This window comes from Panthera onca, chromosome A3 (genome assembly GCF_046562875.1).
Source record: "Panthera onca isolate mPanOnc1 chromosome A3, mPanOnc1 haplotype 2, whole genome shotgun sequence".
In the NCBI taxonomy this organism is placed as follows: domain Eukaryota; kingdom Metazoa; phylum Chordata; class Mammalia; order Carnivora; family Felidae; genus Panthera; species Panthera onca.
The window spans coordinates 16,014,377-16,033,505 of record NC_138341.1 but is presented as its reverse complement, the minus strand read 5'-3'; the positions used below and the strand labels follow the sequence as shown (position 1 = coordinate 16,033,505).

The window sequence follows — 19,129 nt, the reverse complement described above, 5'->3', positions numbered from 1 at the left end:
ATGGTGACAGCCACCCCCAGCTGCACCCTGGAGCCGTCCCACTGATCGATTGCAGCACGTCCCCCGTGAGAGCAGCACTGCCTCCATTTCCCCATCCGGGTCGGTGCGCGGTCTGGGCTGAGCGCACCATGTGGCAGTGCTTCCCTTTTTTCCTTCAGTAGCAAAAATTTCAGTTCAAGAGAAGTCTCCTACAGAGCCTCGATATATATAAAACAGAGTGAGGTAGGGTTGGCCTGGTTGGGACAGGACTAGAGGGAGACTGGATCTCTGCCCCCTTAGCCTCAGCTCACCTCGCACGTGGCCCTGCGTGGCTCTGCAGAAGGTCCGGGCCTCTTAGAGCATGGTTTGAAAGCCACTGGGAAAGCTGGATGTGCGGACACCCCAGAGCAGAATCAGAAGCAGACGGTGCCAGGTTCAAAGCCCAGAGGTGCCCTTTTACCAGCTGGAAGGCACTGGGCAGTTTCTGTTTTTATAAATTAAAGACAAAGTCCCAGTGACAGGAAGAATAAAATGAGAAGTACAAGAAATTACCCTGGTACAATGTTATCAGTATTTCAGATTTGCTTTGTGCTGGTTTGTGTAAGCTGAACTAAAGGCAGCCTTTCCACTTCCTGTTGTGTTACGCAAACATCAGCACTTACCTCAATGCCAGGTCACCTGGTACAGCCTGTCAGACTTGCTGCAGCCAGGTTAGAGGGATGCCTCCCGCAGCCTTGGTCTCGAGCCAGGGGCTTGATTGGCTGTCCTTGATGGAATTGAATGGTTGCTTGACTCCCTGGGGATGGAACCTTGAGAGCTCATGCCTGTCATTCCCCTGCCTCAGGCTGCCTGGAACTCTTGTGGCAGCCTCCAAGTAAGAGCATTAAAACGACAGAGCCTTTGGGGCGCCCCAGTGGCTCGGTTGCTTAAGTGTTTGACTCTTGGTTTTGGCTCAGGTCATGATCTCATGGTTCGTGGGTTCGAGCCACACATCAGGCTTCATGCTGACAGTCCGGAGCCTGCTGTCCGGAACCTGCTTGGTATTCTGTCTCTCTCCTTCTCTCTGCCCCTCCCCTACTTGCTTTGTCTCTCAAAATAAATAAAACCTTAAAAAAAAACAAAAACAAAAACAAAACACAGAGCCTTTAAACTGTGAGGGACTTGAAGGCAAATCCACTGTTTATTTGTGGATCTTACTGAGGAGCCAAGACCACACAGCCATGTACCTTCCTGGTGGGAGCTCCAGCCCCCTGACCACTGGCCCAGGAATTCACCCATTACCCCCAGCCTGAGACTGAGTCCGTGCCAGGGTGCCAGCCTCACGACCCTTGTCCACGCGTTCTCCATGTTGGGTGTTAGGGGTGATGGGGTTGCTCAGTTGCAGGGACTGCCAGGCCCCACTGGTCATGTCAACATTTGGGGTGTCGTCGGGGATGTGGGAATAAACCAAGGCCTCCCAGGTGAGACCAGGCAAGGGCCTTGATTCAGAACTGGCCATAGCAAAGGAGGGGTCCACCACCAGGACTGCATTTAGCAGAGGCTCAAAGGCACGCTGGGAGTAGGAGCGATTCTTGGTGGGAAAAGAGAAGGCACAGGTGTGCCCCGACTGGAGGCTTTTGGCAGGGGAGGCTGCTAACTAGAAAAGGGGCATCCTGCATGCTGGGCGGGTGGTTGGGGGTTTGGTCTCCTGGGCTGGTCGCTGCAGGTGGTGGGACAAAGTTCCGTCTTCCGTATGCTCTGCTGGCTGCCCATTTGTATATTCAGTCTTGCAGGGCTGTTTTGGGTGTGGCCAGAGCTGGGTCCTTGCTTTCCACTGGGTGCAGCCAGTGGTGTGGGTGCCATGGCGAATGAGGGACAGTGTTTGGCCCCAGTGCATAAAGGAGGAATGTCCTCACGCACAAGTCCAGAAGGAAGGGGGAGTCACTGAAGTCCTGGTCCGCCAGGTGGGGCCAGTGGCCTGGACAGTCAGGCTATGGCTGTTGAGAAACAGATCCTTGAGGGTGACTCTGGGGTTACAGCAAATGATGGGTGTTTACCAGGCAGGCCCTGTTTACTTTTTAGGGCCCAGAATGAAGTCTTTTGGGCCGAAACATGACGTGACCTTGGACAGTATCAAGTGCACCTATGATCACAGGCTTCTGCTGTGCCCTGGGCCAGCCTGCACGTGGGCTCCACACCCAGCTTCCAGAGCATTCCTCGTTCCCATTTAACAGACAAGGAAACAGACGAGGGAAGTGAAATGACTGGCCTGAGGCCGAACATGGGTTCCCTTGCATCCCCCCACCCCCTCCAGTGCTCCTCCCCAGGAACAGAAAGGCCAGAATCTTCCCCAGACCTTTTAGGCTGTGGCCCCAGCTTCCCCTCAGACTCTCCTCCTTCACCTTAGCATTTTCACAGGACTGTTCTCTGCCTGGAGCACAGCTTTCCCGACTCTGCTCATTCCCCATCCAGCGCTTCCCTGAAGCTCCTGTCTGGGGGACGCCTGTCCGGTTCGTGGGGTGACAGCCTCTCCTCGGTGACCTGCACTGCCCTGATGATCGGGCCACTGTGGAAGCCCCAAGACCTGGTGCTGCTGCAAATAGCATTGTCCCGGAATAAGCTTCACAAAAGTGTATTTATTGGCATTCAGAATTTTCTCTAAATGCAATAGAAACTGAATTTAAAATTAAAAAATGAAAAATGCTTTATTTGAAAGCAGGAAAATTGTATGACTGGAGAGGAGATTAATTTCCTTATTTGGTTAAGTGTCACCCTGGCTTTGAAGGTAAGTCATGTTGTCTGTGAGTCTTGGCTTCAGAAGGGCCTTCTGTTTAGTCCAGGAGATGCTCCTGTAACTCAAGTGATGCAGATCCTGGGCAGCTGGTGCCCATTGGTGGTCTGCCGGGGGGGCAGGTGCATCCGGGAACATGGACACAGGCCCCCTTAGTGGCCAGAGGGGAGGCTACTGTCATGCATCTGTCACTGTCACCAGAACTGCCTGAGCCACGTGAGCAGGGCCGTCAGCCTCAGCGTCTGCCACCTCCGTCTCACGTTTGCACCACGTCCGCCCGCAGAGTGCGGCCTGGTCTGGACATCTGTCTTCCATCAGGCACGCAGTGCAGGAGAGCTGATGTCTGTCCACGCACACGCCTGCATGCTACAGGAATGTGCTTCCCCATGCCTGCACCCATCCAGGGAGACTGCCCCCCCACCTCCTGCCACCTGTGCTGCGTCAGAGCCTGCACAAGTTCAGGTGACCTCCTTTGTGCCCGCCAGGAAGGCAGGAGCAGGTCTGTGTATGGCACACCTCTCTGCTCAGGGCTCAGTTGCCCCATTGCCCCATCCCTGGTGACAGGAGACTAAACTGGTGAAAGGACAGGTGGGGCATCCTTTACCGTGTGGGTGCAGAGGCAGGGCTGGCGGGCACAGCACAGTGGGGAGGTGCATCCCGCAGACAGCCGGGTGGACGCAGGAGGAGCAGGGGCAGAGCAGGGATGGTGGGGGGCAGGGGCCATGGCCCGTGTGTACAGCTTGAGTCCGTGCCCACGCGATCTGTGAGCGAAGGAAGAAACCCGGCTTGGAGACTCACCTCACCCATGACATTCCTGACCCTGTCCCAGAAGTCAGAAATCTGGTATCATTCTGGATACGCCCCTTCTGCCCACTGATCACCTCATGGTCCACATTTTCTAGGAGCGCTTTTGCCTTCCGATGTTCTCCCTGACCCTGTCTCCTCGTCACACTGCGGCACTCCCCCAGGCCAAGACTGATCGTTTTCGTGGATCACGAGCCAAGCTGCCGTGGGGACCTGGTTCATAGTCATGCCTGAGTCATGCCCCTGGCAGACCCCCCACAGCTGGAGGCCTCATTCCCTCTGCCTGGGTCCACATCTACATCGCCTCGCCTCGCCTCCTCTGGGAACCCCCTGAGCTGGGTGGGCTCCTTCCTCTGTGCTCTGCGTGTTCTGGAACTGTTGCTCTGTGTGGTCATGATTGGTTTATATATCTCCGATTTTTAGCTGTGAGCTTCTGGGGACCGTGGCAGGTCTAACTGCCCTGCCCAGGATCTTGCACAAGGGAGGTGTCTAGCCAGTGCTGGGTCACAGAGGGCACTCGGAGTGAATGCCTGAGCTGCTTACAGGGTGGCTGAGGGCAGATGAGGAGACCAGCTGACCTGCCTGCCAGCTCTGGAAGAGTGAAGCTTATATCTCTGTCTCAGACTGGTGCTGGGAACCACCTCTCTTCACTCTTTCCACTCCTCCTGGGGGAGTAGGCAGAAATAAGTCTGAATAAGAGCTATACTGTCACCAGTGTGTCCATCCATCTATTCATTTGTCCTCTTTCCCCTTCCTTCCTTCCTTCCTTGCTTCCATCTATCCATCCATCCCTCCATCCATCCTTCCATTCTCTCAGCCAATATTATTGAGTGTCTGCTCTGGACCGGGCACACTGTGGGTCCCAGAGACTAAAGTTTGGGAGCCAGTGAGGGCAGGCCCCTGGGGCTTTCAGCTGTCAAAGCTCCATATTTCCTCCTTATTCACTGTCTCCCCTGGACACGGTTGGGGAGAGTTGGGGAGACAGACTGATGGCCTGTGTGGAATAACGGGGTGGAATACAGATGGTCCCCAGCTGAACAGTCGTATGTGCCACAGATTCAGTTAATTTCAGTTCAAGGCAGCGAAAGATCGGAAATGTCTTCAGGAAGAAAAGACAAGAACATTCATCCAATCTGAGAGGAAAACGAACATAGCAGGAAAGTCAGGCCTAGTTTGTGCTCTCAGAACCAGAAGTAGGTGTAAGGAGGGAAATTGTTGAAATCTGCAGGGCTTCTCCAGACATAATCAGTCATGATTGTTCTCTCGCACTTGCTTTGTTCTTCAGACAGTCCCCTTCTTTCCATGTTCCCTCTGATTTCTGGTCCACGGGAGGCCTCTTTCCCCTGTGCCGCTGGGGGCCTGTGTGCTGGAGGAGGATTTGGGCTTGCTTTCCTAAGGAGCTGTTTCAGGGCCTGCTAGTTTCTGAGCAGGGCAGACCTGCGGGCAGTGCCGCAGGTGGCAAGGCCTCAGCCCTGCCCTTCCTGGTCAGGTGAGGATGGGGCACAGGATCCAGGAGCAGGGCCAGCTCAGAGGTGGCTGTCAGGTGATTGAGGGAAGCAGTGGGGCAGAGCCCACAGGCCCTAGGCTCCACAGAACCTCCAACACAGCTTCCTGGGCTGGCCCCAGGGTTCTGACTCGGCAGGTCTCGGCTAGAGCTGTCTCTGGCTGGCCTGCCACGAGGGGCATGGCCTGTCTTTGGTACCCACTTCCCAGGGGTCATTAAAGCTGAACTGGCCCTTCAAGGTGTGTGCCATGGCACGCCTGAAGTTTTCTGGGAAGTATTTGCTGTGAGGAGGGAAGAGGCCAGGCCCCTTTCACCTTGCCCAGCACCACAAGCAGAGCCTGGGGTGGTGCCAGAGCAGAGACGAGTCCCAGGTGGCCTGTGACATGAGCCTGTCTGGATGTGCCCAGGATGGAGAGAGAGCAGGACTGGGGCATGTGGGGCACAGCCCTGCTGCTGAGTCTCTGCTCTCCATCTTGTCCTTGACCTGTGCCACTTTCTCCCAAAGAGCAGTAGGACCGAGCCCCTTATCCTCACCCTATCCCGAATCTCCTTCCTGCTCCTGGGACACCTTGAGGGGCCGAGAGCACAAGACCATGAGGGGGCCTCGGCACTGAGCGTGTAGGTGTGCTCCGTCCTGGGTGTGGGAGCCTCCAGCAGGTGCGTTTGCAGCTTTCATAGCTTCTCCCATCTCAGCTGGAGCCTGAGATTCTACCAGAAGTCCACATCCAGAGCGTGTGGATGGTCGCCTCTGAGCACCCTGCCCTCCAACACCCAGCAGATTGTGTGTGTGTGGAGGAAACGAGGGAGCATTTACCAAGGCTGCTTTCTGCTGTTCCCCGGGTCCAGGCCCTGAGGTCTGTGTCCAGCCCCCTTTCCAAGGGGCTGTGCAGTGACTCTGAGCCTGGCCCCTGGGAGCATTATGGGCATTGACCCCCGCAGCCTCCAGAAGGAGAGCAGCCTCTCTGACCTGTGACCATGCATATAGGCCTGAGTCCTGGGTAGCCCTTCAGGGCTGGGAGTTGTCTGGCAGTCTGCTGGCTCACTCACTCACCTGCTCCTCCCACACATCCTGACGTCAGTGGTTCCTGGGGCACAGGGCTCAGCCACTTCCAGTAGCAGGGTCTCACATCTCCACTGTCAGGGCACTGGAAAGTTCCTTCTTGACACGAGCTCAAACTCACCCAGCCTCTGACCAGGCCACCTGCTGGCCATTGGGGCTCTCATGAGAAGTCCTAACCTAGAGCTGTGTCTGATTCCCTAGCTCCAAGAAGCCCAAGAAACGCCCAGAAGTAGCCATGAAGCCCAAACCCTCATCCCGACTCACCATCTTTGATGAGGAGGTGGACCCTGAGGAGGGGCTCTTTGGCCCAGCTCCGAAGCTCTCCTCTCCCAAGGGCCCCGCAGAGGACATGCCCCTCAAGGACCGTAAGTAGAGCCTCTGGGTGTTCCCATTCCTCTTGGTGACCCAGCCAGCCTCTGTCAATGGCTTTGGACCTGCCACACGGGAGCATGATGGAAATCTCCTCGTTGTCCTGTTTCAACATGGTACAGACTCAGCTTATGGAGATTTTCTGCTGGAGAAATCTAGCCTTGCGCTTTGTGTCCCCATAGCCTGGAACATTCCAGGGCTGTATGTTTATTGTCCTCATCCTGTGGAAGAGGAGGGTGGTCGTCTTTATCACTTGAGAAGTATGGGTTGTGATTGGTGCAAAAGCATCTTTGTCATTCCGGGGCCAGGTGTGGCCACCGGCTGGAAAGTAGACACAGCCACCCTAGCTGTGCTGTGACTCTGTACAATTTGGATTGTGATGAGAGATTTTGTGTTGCCTGCATAGACCCCACGGGAGGGTCCTGTGCAGAACTGGAAAGGGGAAAGCCGAGTGGCCTGGGAACTTCTGTATTTGTCCATAGGTCTGATCTTTCCTCATCACACCCAGCTTCTCATTCAGGGTGGAGAGTAGATGCTCCCCATTGATGCAGCCAGCACTTGGTGACCACCCACTGGGGCCAGGCTCTGCTGAGCCTGAGAACACATGGATGAGAAAGACACAGTCCTGGCCTCAGGACTCCCACGGGAGACCGGACATCCCCTGACAATTGTAGGGCAGCCTCTGAGCACCTGTCCCTTGCTCCCTTCCTGCCCCCACCTGGGCCCATTCCTCTGGTTCTTCTGTGCTCTGCCTTGTCCCTTGCTCACTGTCTCCTGGCTGGGCCAGGCCATCTCCACCCTGTCCCCCTCTGGCAGCTGAGGATGGGCCAGGACTTCCTCTGACCACTCTGCTCCTGCCTTCCCCACAGCCCTGAAGTTGTTTGAAGATCCTGATCTCGGCGGCGCTGTCCCCCTGGGTGACCCCTTGCTGCTGCCTGCCACCCATATGAGTGGAGGGCCCACGCCCCACCCGGAGCTGTTCAGGTACCACCTGCCCCCAGTGGTGCTCTGCCTGCTCTGAGAGTACCTGGACAGAGCCAGGGACCCATCTCAGTGTGGGAGCATCTCACCAGCTTCGGCCTCCAAGGAAGGCAGTCTTGGCTCATCAGAGGCAGGAGCCTATGAATGGGCGCCGGCCAGGGGGCAGTGGCAGGGATTGGGGCAGGGGGTGGGGGTGGTCAGCAGCCCAGGGCAGCTCAGCAAGTTCCAGAAAGGACTTCATGAATGCAAGTCTTTTTCTTTTCCTTTTCACACTCATACTTAAAAAGTTTATGTGAAGAATAATCAAATTAGGTAGTCGCAAGAGCAAGTGTAGCTGGCATAAATAGGTTTGGGAACAAGTCAAACGGACTCTTGGTAGCTCGCAGGTCTCCCAGAGGGAGGGAGCACAGATGTGCTGGACAGTGGCCGGACCCAGCAGGGTCCCATCAGCAGGTCTCCGAAGAAAGAGCGAGGCTTAGTCTGTTCCATGGGGGGCTCCTCCTTCCAGAGTGTGTGCCAGGCATCAGTGTGCTGGACTTTGCACGCTGCCTCAGTCAGTCCTCCAGCCCCCGACATAGGTGCTCTTATCTCCATTTTAGAGAATAGAGTGTGGGAAAGGTGACTGGCCCAAGGCCACAGCTCCCCAGGGACAGAGCAGGATCGGAATCCAGCATACCGCCCATGCCCTGTCCTCCCCGTTCCTTCCAAGGACTCTCTAAGTACTTGGAGGAGAGGCTGGAGATCTGCCTCCCACCCTGGGCCAGCAGCTCTCCCTGGGGTTCCGAGCATGCCTGGTATTGTGCGTCTCTGTTGGGTCACCTGTGCCCCCCAGAACGCGGCTGTGCTCGGCAATTTACAGGAAGCCGAGCCGTCTCTTTCCAAGAACGGTTACATGGAGCCGGGGCATGTGGTTCTGGAAGGCTGTCATCTGCACCCTCGTTAGCAGTCTCCGGCTGTTAGCCCCGTGAATGCCCACCAAACCTGAGTCACAGCGAAGGCCTCTTGTCTGTACATCTCCCCATGGCCCCTGGCATCTGTTCACTGTCATCCTGTGTCCTCACCCCTGACAACCCTGACAGGCTGGGAGAAGCTGGGGTCGTTACGTCTTCAGAGGAGAAACTGAGGCACAAGGAAGCAGAGCACTAGAGTCAGCCCCAGGAAGGGTGGCAGGGCCCTGCTGAGTGTGCCCTGCCCAGGGAGGCTCTGCCATCTCCAGGACCCCGCGTGACCCAGGGAGGCCATTGCAGTGTGACTTTCCTGGCACAGCCTATTCTAAATCCATGACACCAGCACTTCCCGACCCATGTTCTTCAGAACTCCGTGCTCCCTTCAGAGGAGTTCTGTGGCCAGACAGCTGGGCAGTACCAGTGTTAAGCAGGACTCTGTGGGCATGAGTGGGAAACACCATGTAGCATTTCACATTCTTGTTGGTCCCTGGGACTTTTTCCTCTGTGGTGTCTCTTGGTGTCCCACAGAGCACTCTGGGAGCCACTGCTTTAGAGAACGTGAGTCCTGCAGCCCTGCCTTCACTCTGCCAGACGTCTGGTGACAGAGAACTCACTTTTTGAGAGCGGGAGCCATGTTTTCTTCTGCTTTGTGCTGGCTCCGTGACTATCCAGGCAGTGATCGGGGTTCCTGATAGCAAACTTCTTAAACCTCATTCATTCACTGATGGTGTCACCCATCCATTCATTCTGTCACGGCCGTCAGCTAGCATGAAGTGTCACGGAGTGGCGTGCCCGACAAGATGCGGATAAGCCCCCAGTTCCCTCTTGCTGTGCAGCCACACCAGTGGGAGCCTTCCAGGTGTGGTCTTTAACCGAGGCCTGTCCTCTGCAGGGGCCTGGGGAGGAGAGGTGGGACTGGGGTCTTCAGAACTCCCCACAGCCTCTCCGTGGTTGACCTTGCACTAGCAGGGCCTGGAAGAGAAGAAAGCTGGACCGTGCCTTAGTGGAACCTATTTCTAGCCGTGACTCAGGGAGCCCACGAGGAAAGGGGTGCCCCTGCAGCCACCTGTCATCCGAATGTGACTGCCACCTCAGAGCAGCTTCTGATCGGTTCCGAGGGTATGGATAATTCAGTCCCTCTGAGCTTTTCCTGGGCTCCAGCCTCCTGTGGAAGATGCGGGAAGAACCGGCACCTGCCCCAGGAGGGTGCTGCCTGCAGGGAGCCGGGGCACGTGTGAGCTGAGTTTGTCAGGAGCTGCCTGCCTTGGGTTACACTTCTTGGCATCACCTCAAACCCGGGACAGCTGCCTCTCTTTGAAGGCCTGGCTTGGGCTGGTCCCTCCGGGTCTGGGCTGGGAGGACACCTTTTGCTCAACTTGTCTGCCATCCACAGAAGCTCTGAATTCTCCCTTCGGGGTGTGTCCCCCACCATGGGAGGCTGACCCAGGAAGCAGGCAGGGTGACCCAGAGCTCCTTTGGCAGCTGGTACTTGGCAGGCACCCCCTCCAGGGGACGGTTGTGCCGGGCGCTCCACGCTCAGACAGGCCTCTTCGTAGCCCTGCTGATGTCTGAGCCGGATCCCATTTACAGATGGGGAGACTGAGGACCAGGGAAGTGGAGGTGATGAAGCGGACCTGAGGCCCCTGATGAAGGAGTAGCAGGAGCAGGATGGGACTGTGCTGTGGGCGCAGTGCTGTGCTTCTGGGTACACAGTGGCTCTGCAGCCCTGCTGGGTGGTGCCACCATCACCATCCTACAGATGAGGACATCGAAACATGGAGAAGCCAAGTGGCCTATGCAAGCCCCCCACCCCAACCTGGGCCTTCTGCCTCCTACACCTATGCCCTCCCTCCCTGACCCCGGCCTGGCCGAATGAGGCCTGTTGAGATATCCTGAGACGCTTGGCCCAGGTGTGGGCTGCACCTGTCTGGATATTTCTGCTGGTCGGTGGCTGAAGAAGCATGTAAAGGGCCAGGAACCCTCATTTAGGAATTCAAACATCGGCCCTTGGATTTCAATGGGAATTTTCCATGTAACTCCGTGAAAGCCCCCAGGACAGTGTTACCAGACCCTCCCCCCTCCCCAAACCCGGGTCTCCTGCTGTGGTTCCAGATCTGACTGAACAGTGCACAGCTTCCCCCAGAGGGCAGGCTAGAGGCTGCTGTGCCCCTGGGAACGGGACGACAGTGTGCTGTCCTCCCTCTACCCGGCCAAAAGGAGAGTATGAAAGCACTGGTCAGGGCATTCTTAGCGTCTTGTGGAAGCGAGAGCGTCCCTGAAATGACCTCATCCAGCCCCTCACCAATTGGGAAATGAGGCCCAGGGAGGGGAGGAGACCTGTCAGTCACTTGCCTTGCAGTTCTTCTTGCTTTGGGTCTTCTCTGAATCACCGTGTCCCAGATGGGACTGTCATCTGTCAAGGGACAGAAAAGTGGACAGCCAAGTGTCCTGGAGCCTGACCCAGGGAGAATTCCGAGGGGACACAGATGTGTGGAGGTTATCACAGAGTCCCAAGGGAAAAGAGGACTCCCTGAGGAGGCAAGAGGGGTCTGGGTCAGGTCCTTAGAGGCAAAAGATCCAGCAAGTGTCACCTGAAAGGCCTTGGGGGCCTGTGGCCTCAGTGTAAGGAGGGATCCTCCACCCTGGAGAAACCCCAACCTGGGAGGGCTTCATTGCATTGGTGTCCCAGGAGGGCAGACACACCCAAGAGACCCACCCATCCCCAGGCCAAGTCTTGTTCCTTCACAAGCTGGCCATGGGCCCCAAGCAAAGCCCTTTATCTCTGTACTTCAGCTTTCATATCTGGAAAATGGGGCTAATACCTGCTACCAAACAGTGTCTTGTGATTATTCAGTGAGTTAACGAATGTGGAAATGCCTGGCCGCAGTAGGTATTCAGCACAATGTTGATTGGATGGGTGGGTGGGTAGTGGATGGATTGAATGGGTCTTGCATTGTGCATCTGGTCTCCAGAAAGTGAGTTCCTCCACCAGGAGCTGGTAGCAGGAGCTCCCTCAGGCAAAGAGGGCAGAACCAGGTTGTGGCGCACTTTTCTTAACTGCCATCTGGTACCTGGGGCTGGTCCTGTGTGACCATCACACTGCTGTGGGCTTTAGTCCCACCCAGCGATGGCTGTCAGGTCCTGGGCCATGGTGGCTCTAACCCTCAGTAGGCTATCTGGCACCCGTGTGGCCCTCAGTGGGCACCATGGATGGGCAGCCCCACCCCACAGTGGTCAGAGCCCCTTATTTATTCTTTCTCTGGCTGAACTTGGCCTAGATAAGGGCTCAGCTTCTGAAGTCTGATGCCTTGGTTCTGACTCAGGCACTGTCACACGCTGTCATCTCAGGCGGGTAGCTTGGCCTCCTGGGGCTTGAACATCCACATCTGCTGGGTGGAGATCAGCCGTGCCCCTAAAGGGTTTGGGGATAAAACAAGATAATATGTCCAAAGTGCCTGGCACAGAGCAGGCACTCTGTATCTGGCAGCTGTTGCTATTATTTCTTGAGAGGTTGAAGGACAAGCCACCTACAGGGCCATCGTCTAGAGTGGGACCACCTGAAAAGGAGGCCCAGAGGCCGCCAAGGAGGCCCAGAGGCCCAGAGGCGGCTGGCTGTGCTCCGGCTGTGTTGTGCGGCTGCAGGGAAGGAGAAGCCTCCCCTCAGTCCTCCCCGGGGGCAGGATGGGGGAAGGCCAGGTTGGGGCGGGGCCTGGGCACAGTCCCCAGGGGTGCCTTGGGCCTTGCTCCCTTTGCGGGAGATTCTATTCAGGGCTTTCCCCTCTGGTTCCCTAGAGTTGAAGAAGACTTGGACCAGATTCTGAACCTGGGGGCCGAGCCCAAGCCCCAGCCTAAGCCCAGACCACCAGTGGCAGCTAAGCCAGCGCTACCCAGAAAGCCAGCTGTGCCCCCCAAAGCGGGCCTGCCTGAGGCTGTGGCGGAGCAGCGGAAGCAGCAGCAGCAGATTCAAGCCATGGACGAGATGGACATCTTGCAGTATATCCGGGACCATGATGCACCTGGCCAGGCCACCCCCAGCCTCTTCTGACCCTCCCACCCCTGTGCTGGCCCTGGGCTGTCAGAGCCTCTCCCCTGCAGGGATGTGGTGAGGTGGGCACATGCCCTGCTGGGGTGGGACCTGTATTCCCAAGGGAGGGGGGTGGCCGCCCAGGTCACAGGACCCCTGTACTACTACCTTGTTCCTTTTTTGTTTTGTCTGGAGTGTCAGAGAACCCTGTGGGGCACAGAGAGAGAGGTCACCATAGGAATTGGAGCCCAAATTGTCTCAGCCATGTGGCTGTGGAGGGAGAGCTAACCAGCTCAGCCCCCAGAATAAAGGGTGACCAGAGGGGCTCCAGGAAACTGTATCCACTGCATAGTAGGGAGGGTCTGCCCAGCCTGGGGGGAGGGGGTGGAGTCCCTGGGATGTATGGCTCCTGGGGACCTGTAGGCTCTGAGAAGGTCCCCAGGGGATGGGTGCTGAGTGGGTGCCTGGGAGAGCTCTTGGTTGGGCAGGGTGTCCCCAACCCTGGGCTGGCTCTGGTCACCAGGTGCTAATACGCAGCATGGAAACTTCCCATGTTTCCAACTTGAGGGAGACCTGAAGCCCAGCCCTGCCTCTCAAGCCTGACAAGCCGCTGGTCTCCCTCCCTCCTCCTTTCCCAGGGAAGGCCTGGCCACACATTGGCCTTTTGGGGCCTCTGGCCCCATGGCCAGTATTCAGCTTTGCAGCTCTGAGCAGAATGGTCATAGCATCCTCTAGCGCTCTGCCTGGGCCTGGAGCTGGGGTGTTCTACTCCCAGTGGGCCTCGGCAGGACGCTCTTGGCTGCCACTTCGAGCACTCTGTCCAGTGGCACATGCGGCCAGGCCTCCCCTGTCCCCCAGATCTGGACATGCTCACTGGCCTTTCAGCAGTCGGGGCCGCCTTTCCAGGGAGAAGGAGCCCTGTGCCGGAGCAGGGCCAGTGCCTTAGACTTCTTCTGGATGCCCCACACCCCGGCACGCGGGTCTGCGCATGGCACAGCGCTCAGGAAATTCTCAGTGAATGATCTTTAATAGAGCAAAGAATCTCTTTTTTGATATATTCTTTGTGTCCAGAACTAGTTTTTAACGAAACACAGTTTTTAATGAAACACAACCACTGTTGTCCCTTGGCTTTTCCTGCTTGACAGAGACATTGGAAGGGGGTTTGGGGCTAGGCCCCCAGACGCTTTCCTGATCAGGGCCAACAGCCAGCCCTGAGGGAGGCCACCTGGCCAAGCTGGATTCTTGCCGCCTTCAGAGTCTCTAGAACCCTGCTTCTGCGCTGTGCCTGGTCCTGCAGGGCAGGGGGAGGGGGGAGCGCTCCCTCTGCCCTGTGCTGTGTCTCATGCACCCTGGCACCCTCGTCAGCTGTCTAGTCTGAGAAGACTGCCATCCCCTAGCCTGGGCCAGAGCGACAGGAAATCGGGACTGTGAGGTCTGAGAGCTGAATGCCTTCTCCTCTGGCCTCACCCGGCCTCCAAGGCCGCTCTCCCCAGGGCCCGGCGCTGGCCCCGGTGGCTGCACTTCCCTTTCACTGCCAGACCTCCACGTCCCCACCCCGGAAGGCTTCGGAAGGAGTGAGTGCCGACGTGAGGGCTGCCTCTCTGTTCCCTCTCCTATGCCAGCTCCCCACCCACCACCTCCCACCAGCTGTGGCATAGGGGCAGAGGGCTCAGCTGGCAGGTGCCTGGAGCCCTTGGGGGCTGGCCCACTGGAAAGGGTCACAGATGGAACCTGCCATTGTGGTATGGGTGGTGTGGGTTCGTCCACTGTGTCTGGTGCTGCCTAGACACTCATGAAGATGTGCACGTCCCCAGTAATGATGCTCAAACTGTGGCTGGTTCTCCACCATGGGTCTGTGACCTACTGGTGAATTGATGACACCCAGTAATCCAATAAAGTTCATGTCAGTGACTCATTCCAACATTTGTTACTGGTGTCTTTTTCTGTGCCTGGGCTGAGGGGGAACAATGTGGGGGAGGGCATCTATTAACAGTGAGCTCAAGGGAAGCTGTCCTTGAAGGACCCTGGGGTCTGCCACAGCTCCACTTAGCCCTCCAGGCTGCTGCCTGGTAGGGCGAGTTGAGGCCAGAGGGAAGATTCCACTGTGTAAACTGAGCCAGAGGGACTAGAAGCCCAGGCCCTGTAGGGGTCATTGAGTCAGTCACTGGCCAGCCAGGACTCTTGAAACAGTTTGGAAAGAAGACCCTTCCCTTCTCCAGACTTACTATCTCCTTAGAGTGGGGACTGGCCCAGGCTTGGACTGGTCTTAGGCCCTTTACTCTCTGATATCACACAGCCCTACCAAATAAACCCCTCCATCCATACACAAGCCTGTCCTGGCCCCCACACTCCTGCCTGAGCCCAGATTCTGAAGTGCTGCTTTGTGCCTGGGCCCCAGAGGTCCTGGGCAGCCTCCTCTGTGACACTGACAGTGGCTGGAGAACTAGATATGGGTCCCCAGGAGCCAGGGAGGCCCCAAGCAGGGACAGCCTGTGGGCCAACATTGGCCTCCCCATACCGCTTGGTTTTGGATCTCATAGCCAAGCTTGAATTGGGGTCTTGGCTCCCAGGAATAAACAGTTGGGCTCTTCTGAGAAGGAGCCCACAGCCAAGAGCCTGCAGCCGAGAGCTCACTGTACAGAGAAAACCGAGAAGTCAAGTTTGGGGCAGCAGCCTTTGTTAGGAAGCCCCTGTGAGCCTTGCAGACAGGATGTGCTGTCTGTGGCAAGGGCCCCGCTCCCTTCCTGCATTGTTCCTCTCAGGAAGCCAGGAGCTCAGTTCTTCTGGAAAGTCCCCATTCTAGCTCCTGTCCCAGCCAGGCCATACAATGGGGCTGACTGGAAAGTGCCCACCTTCTGAGCTCTGGTGTCCCGTGATCACGTCCCTGCAACTGTCTAGAACTCACCTGGCCTCCACGTGCACGGTGGGGGGGCTGCCTGCAGCTCAAGTCCTCATACTGGATGCATCAAGACAACACAAGTCCAGCCTCTCTTTGGGGCCCTCTGGCCTTAATGCTCAGCTGCCACCTTGATGGCACTTGATACACTCTGTGTGGAGATTAAACACCCAGCGTTAAGCTTTGGTTTGTCTCTGCCCTGGAATCTGCAGGGAGGCCTCGTGTGGAAAACCATGTTCAGTTCTCCGGCTCCCCAACTGTCCAGCTGAGCAAATCCTGGGGAAAAGAGAAGGGCACTGGAGCTGCTCTCCCTGGCAAGGCGGCTCTGGCCAGGCAGCAGGTGCCTCCCAGTGCTGCTGGGTCTTTGCTGTCCAGAGCGGGCACAGTCAACACTCAGAGGCTTTTTGAATGGCTGACCTTTCAGTGGCCAGTTTTGGATGCAAACTCTGACCACTCCAAACCATTCCTTGTCAATGCCCTGAGGCCTCGGGGTGGGGATAACTGATGAAGGACCCTTAGAGAAATCAGCCATCCGGCTCTGGGCATGGAAGGGTCTAGGTTTCAGTCTAGCTCAGCTGTGTGACACCCTCCCACCCCGTAGCCCACAGTGCCAAGTGAAGGGGCCAGGTAGACTGACTTCCTCTTCATGCTGAAGGAGATTCCATAGGCTGGTCAGACTCTAGCTCATCGCGGAGGGACCCCTGCCCAGGACAAGCTGGACACTAATGGGAAATGGCAGGCTGTTGGATGGGTGGTCAGGAGGCACTGGCACCCTCAGCCCAGTGCCCAGCGCGCAGTGCCCAGCGCCCAGCCTGGGCACTGAGCACAGATGGCAGGTGCTGTGTTCCATACAACATGGTGAATGAAACAGCACAGTGAGAATAACCTGGAGTTCCAGTGTTAATCCCTCTCGTGGCTGACCTCGGGCTCTTGTTTTCCATGGCTCGGCCACCAAAGACAGCTGAAGGATTTCATTTCTCAGCTGGCATTCAGGATAAAACCACAGCTTCTGGAGCGGGGCTTATGGGCCGAGCCCCTGGCCTCAGTAAGCGGAATCCCTACTGACAACTTTCAGAGGCACTGATGTCTCTCTGACAACTCAGCAAATAGCAGCCTCTAAATTGGTTTTTTAGTAAAGCTGAGTTAGCTCCCTCCAGCCCAACTGGCCAATCAGGCCATCAATCAGTGAGGAGAGGGAGGCCAGGGCTAAGCAGGAGGCACAGCCTGGTGCTCAGGGGACGCAGGGATCGAGAGGCCCCACGAACATTGCCTGAGCACCTCCGGGGTACAGTACCTTTCCCAGGCACGACGGAGGACGCAAAGATGAAAAAACATGAGCTGGTAAAGCTGGATCTGCCACGAGCCATGCTGAGCCCTGACTCTCGGTTCTGTTCTTTGGGCCACCTGCCCAAACAGCAGACTCAGCTGAAAGAGGCCCCTTGCTCATCCTGTGCAGGCTCCTCCCCATCTCCTGTCCTCTCTGACACCTGCCAGCCGGGAGCATTGGTGTAACCTGAGCCCGGCTCTCAACCTGAGCCCAGCTCTCCCGGCTGTTGTAAGAAAGTATCACAAATTGAGCGGCTCTGAACAACAGGACCTTACTCTTTCCCAGTTCTGGAGGCCGGAAATCCGAAATCAAGGTGTTGACAGGGCCACACTCTCTCCGAAGTCTCTAGGGGAGAATCCTTCCCTGCTGCTTCCAGATTCTGGTGGTTGCTGGCACTCCTTGCAGTTCTTGGCTTGTCGCTGCATCCCTCCCAACTCTGTCTTCATGTGGCCATCTCTTCTGTGTCTTCTCTGTGTCTGTGTCTTGTAAGGACACCAGTCACTGGATTAGGACCCAGTATAGAAAACCCAGTATGATCTCATGTTACCTTAATGACATCTGCAAAGACCTGGTTTCCAAATAAGGTGTGGTTCATGGCTTCCAGGTGGATGTGAATTTGGGGAGGATGATGTTCTGCCCAGTACAGTCACTAAGGGACTGGGACCTTCAAAGCAGGCTGACTTACTCGATAGCAGAGCGATGATTTCTGCATCTTTGGGGCCAGGCAAAGACCTTCTCTGAGGGCCTGTTGGGTGCCATTTGATACTTACCATGGAAGGTTTGGGAGACGCTGGAATCAACATGCCGCTAATCATCCCAGCCTTTGTACATCGCTTGTAACCAGAGGTGGGAGCAGGACACACCGGGGATGTGACATGTGGAACTCTAGGTCCTTCCCCACATGGCCAAGGTGTGGCCTGACCCTGCCCCACCCCCCACCCCCCCACCTGTGGGCCATCGTGCCTCCCCTTCCCCAAGGCAGTGGCAGGCCCAGAATGGTCTAAATTACTTCCTGTTCTAAGCCATTGGGTGTTGGAGGCAAGGTGAGGCAGGCAGCATCCCATCCTGTCTTGTCCCATCCTGTCCTGTCCAAGCCACGGCCTCTGTGCCATCCTGTGGCCTCTGTGGGTATTTCAGCAGTACCCTGTCACCTCCTCCCTGTCTCTGTCAGGGAGGGAGCAGGGAGGGAAGGGTCTTTGTTGGATGCTCCACGTGCCAGGGGCAGAGTACTCTCATTGGCAGCTGCCACCTGAAACACCCAAACTTCCTGATCAAAAGTTGCATGTCATTATTAAATAGGAAAACTTCAAAACTTACTAAAAGATGACTGTCTGGAGCAAGCTGTGGCACAAAATGGAGAGTCAGCGGTGCTCAGAGCAGTTCTGGGGAACAGCGGGCTGCATCCCCTTCCTAGAGGGTGGCCTGGAGGGGCCACGGCACTTCCTGCTCAGCACCCTGGCTCTGGACGCCCAGACGCTCTCCCAGGCAGCTGGCTGCCGGGCTGCCCTCCTGCCGTCACCCCTTCGTCTTCTCACAGGGCCTCTGAGGAAGCTGGAAAGGGCTCTGACAAAGCTGACGGTGGGTGGGGGTGGGGGGGACCGGCCTCCAGAGCGTGAGAGCTGCTGGCTGACTCCCTGGGTGCCCGGGGGGGCTTTCTTCAGTTGGTTTTCTTCCTTTGTGAGACCTCTCTCAACTTCCCCATGTGTGCGTTTCTGCTTTTCCTTTTGGTTTAATAGCCACTTTGCTGATTTCCCCCAGCAAGTGCTGTGGGTCCCAGTAGGTGATTCTTTCAGAGTAGATGGCAGAGCAGCTGACTTCTTGTCCTCCTGATGGTCCCCCCCCCCCTCCCCGGCCCCCATGGTCTCTCCAACCATCAGGAGCAGCAGACAGGCTCTGCTTGAGCCACTGGTGGCCCGGGGGCCTCATTTTACTGCCTGGTGGTCTGGGATTCTCATCAGGCTCGTTGGGTTTTATGGGTGGCCCTGGGATTGGAACCCCGACCTCGCAGACTGTAAAATCCACCAGCATGGGAATGGAAAATTCTGCAGCACCTTGGTGAAAGTTTGGTAGGTTTTTCAAAGTTGACCATGAATTTACCACAATGATCTAACAATTCTACTTCCATGCATATACCCAAAGGGAAAGGGAAATCTATGGCCCCACAAAGACTTGTATACAACAGCAGCTTGATTCATCACAAACAGTGGAAACAACCAACAAGTCCATGAGCTTGCCAATGGACAAGCAAAACGTGTGTGTCTGCGTGGGGTAGACACGCAATGGAGCATTACCCAGCGGTAAAAAACAAAGTGCTGACACCTGTTACAATGTGACTCAATCTCAAAAACATCAGGCTGAGTGAAAGTTGCCAGGGTCAAAAAGACACAGAGTGGGCAGTGGGTTAAGTGTCCAACTTCGGCTCAAGTCATGATCTCAAGGTTTGTGGGTTCGAGCCCCGCATGGGACTC

At 56.5% G+C, this 19,129-nt stretch overlaps 1 protein-coding gene and 1 long non-coding RNA gene across 2 annotated transcripts in view; one reads left to right on the top strand and one right to left on the bottom strand.

Moving 5' to 3' along the window:
* HS1BP3 (HCLS1 binding protein 3) overlaps window positions 1-14,353 on the top strand; it is a 30,939-nt gene extending 16,586 nt beyond the window's left edge. The window contains exons 5-7 of the mRNA XM_060649584.3: window positions 6,319-6,482; window positions 7,356-7,470; window positions 12,207-14,353. Coding sequence (XP_060505567.1) covers window positions 6,319-6,482; window positions 7,356-7,470; window positions 12,207-12,459 — 532 coding nt within the window. The 3' untranslated portion in view covers window positions 12,460-14,353. The remainder of the gene's footprint in view (window positions 1-6,318; window positions 6,483-7,355; window positions 7,471-12,206) is intronic.
* On the bottom strand, window positions 7,464-18,432 carry LOC132689687 (uncharacterized). Its single transcript, XR_009615118.3, has 4 exons — window positions 17,979-18,432; window positions 16,937-17,143; window positions 15,344-15,485; window positions 7,464-11,826 (listed from the first exon to the last, which is right to left on the bottom strand). It is a non-coding gene; the product is annotated as an uncharacterized LOC132689687 (long non-coding RNA).
* Window positions 18,433-19,129: the final 697 nt, after the last annotated feature.